The sequence below is a fragment of the Botryllus schlosseri genome, chromosome 6 (genome assembly GCF_051294905.1).
Source record: "Botryllus schlosseri isolate E-star chromosome 6, Bs_hap1, whole genome shotgun sequence".
Classification (NCBI taxonomy): domain Eukaryota; kingdom Metazoa; phylum Chordata; class Ascidiacea; order Stolidobranchia; family Styelidae; genus Botryllus; species Botryllus schlosseri.
Genome location: NC_137241.1, coordinates 16,025,956 through 16,038,552, shown reverse-complemented (window position 1 = coordinate 16,038,552; position 12,597 = coordinate 16,025,956). Strand labels below are relative to the sequence as shown.

At 40.2% G+C, this 12,597-nt stretch overlaps 1 protein-coding gene across 2 annotated transcripts in view; it reads left to right on the top strand.

Moving 5' to 3' along the window:
* The first annotated feature begins 8,941 nt into the window (after positions 1 to 8,941).
* The window catches only part of LOC145441160 (cation channel sperm-associated auxiliary subunit gamma-like), a 19,408-nt gene continuing 15,752 nt past the window's right edge, over positions 8,942 to 12,597 (top strand). For both annotated transcript variants that reach the window (XM_080318964.1, XM_080318963.1), the window contains exons 1-4: positions 8,942 to 10,940; positions 11,027 to 11,092; positions 11,972 to 12,240; positions 12,311 to 12,497. In XM_080318964.1, coding sequence (XP_080175090.1) covers positions 10,716 to 10,940; positions 11,027 to 11,092; positions 11,972 to 12,240; positions 12,311 to 12,497 — 747 coding nt within the window. In that variant the 5' untranslated portion in view covers positions 8,942 to 10,715. The remainder of the gene's footprint in view (positions 10,941 to 11,026; positions 11,093 to 11,971; positions 12,241 to 12,310; positions 12,498 to 12,597) is intronic.

Here is a 12,597-nt window from a genome sequence, read left to right as displayed (position 1 = left end):
AGCAGTCGTGCAAAACATAGAATTCGGAAATTGGATTGATGCGATATGACATCAAATCTGTATAGCCATCTATATATGGAATGCTACGGCTTGGAATGTAGAGGCGTATCAATACATTTTTCAAAGATTTCAGCAATTATGAAGACGATGAGTAAGAGCAAACTTAGTATGCTGGAACATATTTCTTTTTGGCTACCCGTTCGAGTAGTGCCCTACTATGTATGAATAGCATGCAAATTATAGTCAATATGAAGACCCTGTATATACCTTCATTTGTCAATGTCGTTGTTTACAATTTGATAATTTAGAGGCCGCCATTACTGCTTGTCTGTTCACCAACTTGGTTTAAATCTACATGTAAGAATTTACGGCAACATCAATTTCCATGGACAATTGGGTAAAAGGCAAATTACATCACTATTCACTTATCCAAGGATATTCCGCATCAAGAACCTGGCTGATATGATTGCATTATGAATAAATATAAAGAATATATGATTTATACAAGGATATTCATATTGTTTTATTCAATAAAATAACCAACGTCAGGAAATTCAAATATCATATGTAAAGAAAAGCTCAGAAATATGCTTTACCATACTGCCACAATTCAATTTCATTTGAAAACGCAACTAACACTGAAATTTGTAAACATGTTTCTCTTCTCTCCAAATGTTACAAGAATATTCACGAAAAATAGCAGAAAAGTGAAAAATGTATTCTGTTTCCATTTCAGAAATCTGTTCCACTTATCAGCAGTGAGTTATCCCATGCTCTGCTCGTCAAGAGTAGCATGTTATGTCTAGTATTAATATTGGTTGCCAGTAAACTCGCCCCAAAGTAAATTCGGCCCGTCGAATTCGGCCCTCGGTCACTTTGGCCGTCGGTGAATTCGGCCGTCGGTAAATTCGGCCCTCGGTAAATTCGGCCAGGGCCAGAGTAACAATAACAGTTACAATACCATTACCTGACCTGAACCCTAACCCTAATCCTAACCTAACTCTAATCCTAACCTAAGCCTAATCCTAACCTAACCCTACTCTTAACCTAACCCTAATCCTAATCCTAATCCTAACCTAACCCTAATCCTAACCTAACCTAACCCTAATCCTAACCCTAACATAATCCTAACCCTAACGCTAATCCTAACCCTAAACGTAACCCCTAACCTCCAAATCACTTGATAATATTATAATTATGTAATATAATACACATTATTAGTTATTAGGTTTAGGGTTAGGATTAGCGTTAGGGTTAGGATTAGGGTTAGGTCAGGTTAGGATCAGGGTTAGGTTAGGATTAGGGTTGGGTTAGGATTAGGGTTAGGTTAGGATTAGGGTTAGGGTTAGGTTAGAATTAGGGTTAGGATTAGTGTTAGGGTTCAGGTTAGATAATATTAAATTCTGTAATATAATACACATTATTAGTTCGTAATACAATTTCACACAACGTTCTCCGAGGGCCGAATATACCGATTGAATTCGGCTGTCGGTAAATTCGGCCCCGTAAACATCGGCATATATATATACATATATATATTTATACGCATACCCTGTTCCCCAAATCACTTGATAATAATATAATTATGAAATTAATTCACATTAATAGTTGGTAATACATTTTTATAAAAAATTCTCCGAGGGCAGAATTGACCGAGTAACCAGTGAATTGACCGGTGAATTCGGCCGTCGGTAAATTCGGTCCCCGTGAATATCCGCGCTATCTCCCGTGATTACGCGATCTACGCATACCCTGACATCCAAATCACTTAATAATAGTATAATTATGTAATTAATTCATGTTAACGGTTGGTAATACATCTTAATACAATATTCTCGGTGGGCCGAATTTACTGATGTAATGGCCGAATTTGCCTGGGCCGAATTTACTTTGGGGCGAGTTTACTGGCAACCTTAATATTCATTCTGCAGACCTATATAATTATGTAACTATCTATCACACCAAAACAACAACAACAAAAAAATACAATACGCATAGGATGGTTGAATTGAAAGTTACTAATACCTGTTTTTGGAAGTGTGAGAAATTTACATTCAATTGCTCACTTATTAACATGGAAAACTAGTCCATATTCTACTGAATTCTGATTACATTTTCCATCTTGTTTTGTGTATCGTGTATTTTATGATTGGTAGATCAGTTCATTTTTTTCACTCACAAGTTGCATCATCAACCGTTCTCTTCTGTCTGTGTGGAGTTGCTGGTAACTGCTACTAAAATGTCTTAACTATCAATCTGAAATATTGTTTTTAAGGGAAATCAGCTTTCAAGTATCAATTACTGCAACACGAAAACGTATATTTATTATATCACCTCTTTCATTATGTAAAGCGCAAAGCAACCCTCATATGAATATATCTGTTTCGACAAAATTGTCATTTGCATCTAAAACATTGGAAACTTATGCTCCGCAGTCCGTACACCATCAAGTATACGAGTCGAATTTTAGACGATAAAAGCTGACATTTGTCGGACTCATTATACATTCATAACTGTTGGACGTGAAATATCCTTCTACATATCGCTAGTAATTCCCACTCTAGTTCAACAGACCCACGGCAAAAACGCCCTCCGCTAAATTACGAATCGCACCGAAATTAAATTAGTTGGAAGAACTCAGCGTGGCGTACGTGGAAACGGTTTCTTGATGTAAGCCCCGCCCGCACTCGCCCGCCGTTAGCGAGCAAGTCACGCCTCACGTGTTCGCAACACCACGCGAAACCAACAAGCATTTTTCACTGCAGCTTACTGTATTGAGCACTTTCTTTATATGCTAAGTTTAATTTTCAACATTATTATTTTTAACATGCTATTATAATTGGCTGATGACAGCAAACCGCTGGAATCTCCAATCACTACAGCCTTTACGCCGAGCGAGATAGTGTAATGGTTATGCGTCCGGCTTCTCGAGCGGTAGGTCGTGGGTTCGATCCCCGGCCGGGTCATACCAAAGACTCGAAAAATGGTATCCGCAGCTATCCTGCTAGGCGCTCAGCAATCACGGATAGCATGGAGGAGAAAAAAAACGGGGGCGCAGACTAGATGACCTCATGGGGCCGTATCGCAACTCCGTCGCCAAAGCATCTCGATGGTGCAGGCGAGAAAGAATATCATATCTCTCTCTCTCTCTCTCTCTCTAAAGAAAAGTTGAATGCATTGACCAATGATCAAATGCCCAAAGTGCACGAGTGGACGACCCATAACAACTTTCGTGTCAACGTCGCGGAATCCCAATTATTGGGCATAAATTCCAAAACAAACCTAACCGTTAACATCGCTGGTCAGTCAATTTCCGACTCGGATAATTCCAAATACCTCGGGGTTTTACTTGACCCGAACATGTCCCGGAACTGGAAGAGTCACATCCGGTCGCTAAAAACAAAGTTATAACTCGCTGGGTCCTTCTGATACTCTTAAAATCCTCATTCCAATCGAAATTCAATATGGCATCCTCTGCTGGGGAGCTGACAGTGTAAGCGCACTCAAACCACTGCAAAACTTCAACACCAGGTCCTCCGCATCATTGTATTTGTTGAGCTGATCACGGTTGATCCACCGAATACGGATAATCCAAGGATTATCGTCGAAAACTCACATAACTCCGCTTCTACTGGTCGGAATTGCCTCAAATTTGTTTTGCATCGTCTTTGAAAACAGCTTAACAATTTCATGGGGTGGGCAGAAAAATTTGAATTTTTTTTTTTAAATTTTACCTTATAAATTAAAAATTTTAATTGGATCTGCAGAGTCCTATACTTGTTAGAATTGAACCAAATTTGGTGTGCAGCGTTTTTTAGGATAACCTGACAATTTAATAAGTGAATGGCTGGAATCCGGGGGAAAAAGTAATTTTTGAACAGCCCTAGTGTGCATGCCTCCTCGTTTACATCACCTTGACCAAGGTGGGTGTCTGATTTCGAAGTAGGTGGTGGCCAAGGTGGGTGTCTGACTCCAAGTCGTTTCGATACCTTCTTTTCATTGCGTCGCAATTTTTATCGTGTATTGAACTGATAAATATTGTTAATATACCGAACCGAGAAAGAGGCAGCCTATTACTGGACCAGTTTCGAGCATCTTATCGTTTAAGCTTATAATTCGAATGATATTTCGTGTAAACAATTTCACGATATCGTTAAAATGACCATTCCTTTATTGGCAACTGTTAAGGTAACCGCAACGTCAGTGGCGGCTTGTCCTATAAGGCAACTGGGGCATTGCGGCCATTGCCCCACCTAACAACAATTTACCATTCATGGACGCTCAGCAATCAATATATACCGAAATCACTGCGAAAATCGCATTCTTTTTGTGCTTTCATAGGCTTTTCGAAGTGATAGTGCTTTCGCTTGTAAATGCCCATGCCCATATATAGCGAAGTCTCTACGAAAATCGAATTATATTCTGTGTTTTCGCTCTGTAAATGCCTAGCCGGGGCAAGCTTTCACTGTCTGTTCTCTAAAAGTCGCTCACAATAAAAAAAAAACGGTGAACTAATCTTTCCTATATTCATCAAATTACCGAGCAATTGGGCAACTTGGCGAGTCGCCCAGCCAGTGTGATGTAACCATGGTATATATCCCTGAACTCTGTTACCGTCCTATGCATTGAGTCGACCTTTGCTGGTATAAGTCGGTTTTGACGGTGTTTCGCAACATAATAACTCAGGAAACTTGGTATGTTATGTGGTGATGGTGGTGTATGTAACACTGCTCCAAGTTTCAGGGTTGCTACTTGAAGTTTAGGGTAGTAATTTCGTTTCCAATTGACTGTGTGCTGATCCGTCATGTATCGCAAACAGATTTTAATCAAAAGCGGGTATTGGTCTCCATTGATTTTAACGATGCTCCATACCTAGATCGGTCATGAGCTTTTCGACTGTATGTCTTGATTTTAGTATCTAACGCTATGCCAAGTCCCGAGGTTGGCACTCAATGATTAGGGCAGTAATTTCGTTATCGAGGTCGAGTATGGTAGAGATGTACGGTGCACGGTACGCTGATCTGAAACAGGCCTAACTACCGCATTGCGGATTTCACGCAAAAGCCGGCGTTGGTCTGCGCTAATTTTAACCCTTTTGCCGCGGGTGGATCCTATAGGATCCATGCACAGTTTTTAACAAACACGCTTCAATCAATTAACGACATCTTGCGTTGTAGTGGTCATAAACGGTTACAGTTATCGTCTATAAATAGATATTGTCAATACGCATACGATGAGCTATATATATTCCATTGACTTATCGCAAAACCTGTTCAGAATGCATATTGAACACAGAAAAACGTTTCCCGCAAAATACAATCTGTAGCTCAGTTCGCCTGAATGAACGCTGCTCTTATAATCCCATGTATCTTTCGGTCTACACGTCGTAAGCAGACACATTTGTCGTTTTAGAGTAGTTGTTGATTGCAAGAGTTCATTGAAACCATAATAACGGAAATTAGTTGGATAGAACACGCTTCAAATTGGTGTGAAATGAAGCAATATTCTGTTACGTGAAAAATGCCGTGCACGTGTGAGCATTGCCGCATAAGGTCGTATACATTCACTTACGATTGCCTAATACTGTTGAATGTCACACACAAAGTTAGATGCAGTCCATAACACTTCAACACGATCAGTATCACGGAGTTTGGTCTTATATGAGTTCCCGACGCCAGTGCTAAACACTGTAGAAATGGGTGTGTAATTTACGCGAGTATACGGTACTCGCGCCTGTAATAACAACACCATACAGACAGTTGAATCATCCGTTTTAGATGTTATAAGAAGTTACAGTAGACTTCAATGAATAGGTGTTGATCATATGCCCATGTACTGACGAACCTGTATCGGACAATCGATGTGTAGAACATGTTTCAAATTGATATGAAATGAAGCAACAAGAGAAATCGCGCGCCGATGAGAAGTGTCAAACAAAGCAATATATTTACTTACGATGGCCTTGTGCAGTCGCAAATTGAACATTTTGTTAGTTATGTACGATCAATAGTATCTATAAGATCAGTAACATGGATTTTGACTCATATAATTAGACCAGGCAAAGCCGAATAAACGCGAATTACAAGGCGCGTAGTCTCTACCGCGATGACGTAATCGACGGCGGCCGTGAATCATGCTTATAACGAAAACCTTCCAGTCTCGTGCGCGCGATTGCGTGAAGTTATCAAGCTCTGTAATGTCTTGTTTGAATGCCGAAATCGATATGTAAGATAACCATGTGGACATTCACCATGGGAAGGATTATGTATCACGTCAGGTGAAAACGAAAAACAAATTTCTCGTTTACTTTTGAGAAATTGCGTAGACTTGTTCAAATATCACCGTCACCTCTCTCGACCGAGCCTTCCGGGTAGCTCAGTTGGTTAGGCCGCTATTTTCTGATCACGGCGATACATTGGACGTCGGTTCAAGTCCGGTCATTCGCATTTTATGAACATTTTGGTTGATGCATTAAAATTTGGCCTGGCGGCCGACCGCGCGAGTAGGGTTTTAACTGTGTTTCATACTGAGATATGTGATGAAATGATGATCTCATGAAACAGTTTACTAAGTTTCTCGGTTTTCATTCAAATTTTTACATTATCTTATATTCTCCAATGAGTCCAATGTCAATGTCGCCGTGAAATTGTAGCCTTCAAGCCATTTGCTTGAGTGCATGTCAAGCGCGATAGCTAGTTAGTTTTCGATGACGGCTATCAGCTGATCACTTCAAAATATTTTACGCAAAATTCGGTGTTTTTACGCAATACTCGGCCCTTATCAGCCTGGAAATTATCCATTGATCTGATCGTACGCGGGAGGAAAGCGCACTCTTACCTTTATCCCAACGTATTTCGATAAAAATGAATGGCTGACGTATAAGTGAGGATAAGGAAGCCTTTGTTATACATTTTTACACTGCTGGTGCCAGGGGCAGTGTCTCTAATTCGACCGAAATTGGGTATCGTGATCTGAAGCATTTGGTCTACTGCAAACGGTGTCTCGACCGACAAGATAGCGTAATGGCGAAGCGTCCGGCTTCTTGATCGGTAAGTCGTGGGTTCGAACCCCGGCCGGGTCAGACCAAAGACCTGATTAGTAACACTGGTATCCATGACTTCCCTGCTTGGCGCTCATGCATTACTGGGATAGCACGGAGGGGTGGTGCATGACTTAGAAAGCCGTAAAGGCTATATCTGCACTTCCTTGTCCAGCGGCATATGCACATCATGCACTCATGGTATGCATAAGCACAGATCGTGTGTATGTGTATCATGAGTCGGTGTATATGCCGGAAAAAACATCAAGGACAAAAATAAACTACGTCCTTTCCTTCGATATTACCCGATGGTAGACATTGCTCGGCTCGAGTTGACTTGTTTATATTCCAATACATCTTTTTCCGAAGTAGTAACCTCTTGTGAACTTTTAAAATTCCTATAGTCGAAGAATCGCTTTTTATCAACTTTGCTGCAGTAATTATAGGCTCGATGCGTTAGATGTAGGCCTACTCAGTGCTCACGATTCTCAACGCTCTCATCTTGGGTATTCCAGATTTCAATGAGCTCGTCAATAAATCACGCCGCGTGCAATATGCCCATGCCCATTGATACAAACGCTAAAATATGCAGGTATGAAGTACTGTACTTCATATTTTCTTTCGAATAATTTGAAATACGCAAGCTATGTTAACCATGCCTAATGTCCATACCACATACAAACTGTGCGTGACCACCACGAAGTCACATTTTCACGTCGGAATACATTATTCTGACGTCATTTGGACAATAAAAATCGCGTGCACCCCTTGTCTCACCACCCGATATTGTCACGAGCCGCCACTGCGCAACGTAGTCATGTGCTGACTCTGAAAAGTACATTTGATATGTTGCTTTTGTGTCTGTTATTGTAACTTTTGTCTGTAACTACTAAATAGTTGTAAAACTTCACCAAACCCAAACGTAACAATGATACTTCCGTTTTATTTGCCGGCAAAATATGTCCTCGTTTTGGGTTTTTAAAATATGGCAGGCCTATGTATTATGTCATAGTAGCGAGTCACCAAGAAGACCAATCATACAATCAAAACCGACAATCGCATATCGATGATTCCCAAATATCGAGTCAAATTATAGATAACTAAGGTAAACCGGTTTACCTTAGTTATCTATAGTCAAATGGTACGTATAACTGATACTTCCAAGAGCTAATCAACCACGTTATTTGCAGTCATCATGTTGGCGGCTTCTCGGTCAAATTTCTGTAGCGTATGGACCTAGAGGCCATAAAATCTGATTTTATGCTGATCATGTTACTGGAATTTGCATCGATCCATTTTTGTCTGCTCCACAATACTTGTCGCGATTTTTCACTTCTATAAGTCGAGGGTTACCATAAGTCCTCCGGGGACGCCAAAATTGTCCTCCTTTTTGGGAATTCGTCCTCCTGCATAGCTTTGACAGACATGTTAATGCACAGTGCTGGACACTGGACAGTGGACAGCAGGCACAACTTATAAACGCCATGAATCACGCGAAATCTGCAATGCGGACGTTCGGGCGGGTCTTTCGAGAGTAGGCGGGGAAAAAATGACCTTTTTTTAGTCAACACTACAGCAGTTCTAACAAAGGAGGGTCATTCGGGAGTCGAGTCGGAGAACGACCTTTCTTGTCTCAGTCTGTCAACACGTCAACGTGATTTTCCGTAAAAATTCTAGAATCGGCAGTTTTCTAGTACGGTAATCTAAGTTTTGTATTTTTTAAAAAGTGTCCTCTTTTTCGGATCCCAAAATATGGTAAAAGTCAGCCTTCATCGTTTCCTTCATCGTTCTCTTTACGATGGTAGCGGTGCACTGTAACGTCATAATTATAGTCACTTCATAGTTGAATGACTTTGGACGTACCATATCATCCACTGGACTCCAAAGTCACTCAACGACTCCAGGCAATCGGCATCGCTCCGTTTTGCGTCCTGTAGGCCTGTAGCGAGCATGATGGCGTTTGCGTAGACCGTAGAGTGTTCTGAGTTTTCTGTGCACTGACATTTGTTGTTCAAGATACCCAAGATTCTTTACTTTGGTCCTTGATCCCCTTTGCTTCCTTGGTTCTTAAAGTTACATATAGAGGCAAGGTACGACAAGTGGAAGGTTTGTACGGTAGGGTAAAAATAAGGGTCAGCGGACCAAGAACTGTTGTGATTGTGAATTGCCAGTTGCCAGGCCAATTATACCGTATGTCAATGCCCTTGAATATTGCTTGTGAACTGTGTTTGTCCTGTTTACCATCCATGTTGTAACTACCAGTACCGTAATCTTACAAGTAGGCTGGTTGGCTCACTCACTCAGCCGAACGGTAATTTTCAAACTAAGCAAATCATTGCTATAACTTGCTTCACCTATTCCTTTATTGAATCTCTGCGTGTACTGTGCTTCAGGAATCAGCAACATATGACTTGTAGAGAAGAATGCTGCACGATAATGTCAATTTTGAATAGTGCGTGTCCCGCGAAATGGGTTTCCAATTTAGTTATAGTCCGGTGCTTTTTAGCTCAAGTTATGACAAAATTCATTTAATTACCTGAGGAATTTTTTTGCGCTTAGCCCAATTTCCCCAAATCATCTCCAGTATTAGTTTATTAATAATTTCATCATTTCAAAACGCCACAAGACTGTGATACAATGAAAAGATAGGAAGGTGGCGAAACGAATTGGAGTAGTCTCTGAAATCAGACACCCACCTGGGACTAGGTGATGTACATAAAGAGGCATTCACACTGGATGGAAAGAAATAGCGATCGGATAAAACGACTAGTGATGAGAAATGAAAATGAATGAAGCATGTGTCGATAGGCGAGGTTGATATGAAAGATCTGAGGATGTCGAAACGACCAACTATGGTCTTGCAATCTAACATTCATATTAGCCTATGCACAACCTGAGATGTCACTGTATTAGTCATTTCTGTCATGATTGCCAATAGGTTGCATAGTGTGTGTGTGGTAGGCTGCACGTTTGTTACGGTAATGATATGGACCAAATAGGAACATAACCTTTAATAAGGAATGAGATTGCAATCTCTGATTCTGACTCGTATATACAAATTACAAACTCATTCACTTTTGTAACCATTGTCGTAATCATTGCTGTGTCATATTCACATATTGAAATTGACATTGCTGCACGTTCCAAATATTGACAGGGAATCAATGATATTATAAATATTACTTGATTATAAATATATCTCACTTTAGTAATTACTGCGTTCGTGATTTACTTCAATTCCAATACCGGTTCCCGACATTCAATGCATTGGTGTCATCATGATTTTGATATAGGCTACGTCCAAACAATAACAAAACAGAATAAAAAGCAACTAATAAATGTGGTACTGTGTGTATAGCCACGAATTGCATTACAAGGCTATGGTCCTATTTTGTATGAAATGACAACTGTTGATAAGAGGCAGACAAAATGTTTAAAATGGAATAATATTTGTGATATGCTTCATTCTATGAAGTGAGAAACCTGTGTTATTTTTGAAGGTCTAATACTTAGCAATGGAGCTGAATTGCCTGACCGGATTGTCCATACAGTCCGACCTAAGTTACTGATAGTCCCTTGGGAAGTTGAGCTATCAAATAAAAGTACTGACCTGAAAGAGGATAGAGGAACAACACCAGTGCGTTGAACAACCAGTCAACCAATCCAATAGCCTACCATGGAGTTGACATCGTATAGATTTCCGCTCTTCCTCATCGGGATCGTGGTCAGGGTAGGCGATGCCACGATCTATGACCGCAGGAATCATAAGTGGACCGTCGAAATTCGTCATTTGACTGAAGAGTTAAATTTTCAAAGTGGACCCTTATCTCATTTCAATCGTCCAATATCCTCAGTGAATAACATTGATGCGGCTTCACTCCCTCAGGATTTTACAAATCAGGTCAGTATGACTACTGAAGTAAATGTCTTTCTGTGAATTATTTAACTGTAATCTGTGAACTGTCTTCTTGTTATTTGATTTTGCAGGTGTTTGATCACCAATTCACTCCGCATGTGGCGATAGCAACCATTGATGCACTTGATCGAGAATCGGTAAGTTCCTCGGAATTTCGATTCAAAGTGGGATGTGTATTCTTTATTTCTGCATATGTGATCCTCATTTCTGATAGACAGTATAAATATTTTTGTTACGGTTTGGTCTGTGAACTATGTAGTGCGATAGCCCGTGTAATGTATCAGAGGTTTGTAAATTGTACGTTCGTTCATCACAGAAATAGGGCTCAACCAGTGTGGGATTGGTGGCAACGCACATGCAACTTTCCATTTAATTATCGTTAATTATGCAATGCAAGAAACCCTTCTGTCATACGCAACTTATTGCCGAAAACAACCACCATTTCCAAGCTACTGATCATAGTGATTTTCAGCGTCACATTTTCTTAACTAATAGAAGTTGAGTGATCAAGTTTTGTATTCACTGAAAATCTTAGCAGCAGCAGTATCCGGTAGACATGCAGCATTGCAGGTTGCAGCAACTACCGCATCGATGTAGTTACAGTTACGATTACATAAAAATCTAACAGTACTTGATTACCGGTATGAAGAAGTAATCCCGATATATTTTGCGTCTCAACCATTTACCACCTGTGGAGTATTGTTCCTCTAACTGATTTATTGTGAAACACTCAGCTCATATCAAAGCATGTTGATTTAGTCATCTCTGCATATAAATCATAGTTATTTGACTCAAGACAGTGGTATCAAGCTCTAGTAATAGCTTCTATCTTGCATTGTATCACTAGGCCTATTGAGCTTTCTCTGTTAGAAATTGCACATATTGATATTGTACTTGAAAGTCGAATTGGTAAGTACTGCAGATGACCTATCTATCACAAATTATACCCGTATTAATAATTATGTTAGATCTAGTAATTGTCTGACTGTTCCAATATATCCTTATTGCAATCAAAGGGCGGCAATTCTGTGTTGAAGAGCATTTTGTACAACGGCGTTATCCCCACTGCCACTCTTACCTATCCGTCACCTACTGGTCGCAATCTGGACAGTGGCACGTCTGTTATGAAGATTCTTGGAATGCTCCTTGCCTTGGAATCCAGTCAGACTAACTCCTCTGAATTATGCATCGTATTTCCCATCCCGATCAATGACTTTGTTACTTCAAGAATTGATTTCACATTACCAGTCACCAAAGTCGGGAATGTTATTGTGGAATCACTACGGTATGTTGGTCTTAATTTCCTTGTGTCGGTAATTTATTTAATAGCTAGACACAATGTGTTTTCTTTCAAGGAGACAATTTCACATTATTTCTCATCCTCGCTGTGATGGCGACTCATCTGTTACGGGCGTTTCACACTCTTCTAATGGCACTTGGCTTCCGGATTTATCTGCAACGAGTGATTTTATGGGGTTTGCAACTTCAGACGGACACATTGTCTATAGCTTTGATGATTTTGCAAAAATCTGCAAACAGGAGGTAGAATTAGACCAGTGGATTTTCATAAATTCTTGCTTACCATAACATGTAAAGTGTCTATATGCACGATTAATGTGGTTGACTGGGAGTAGGCGTATCA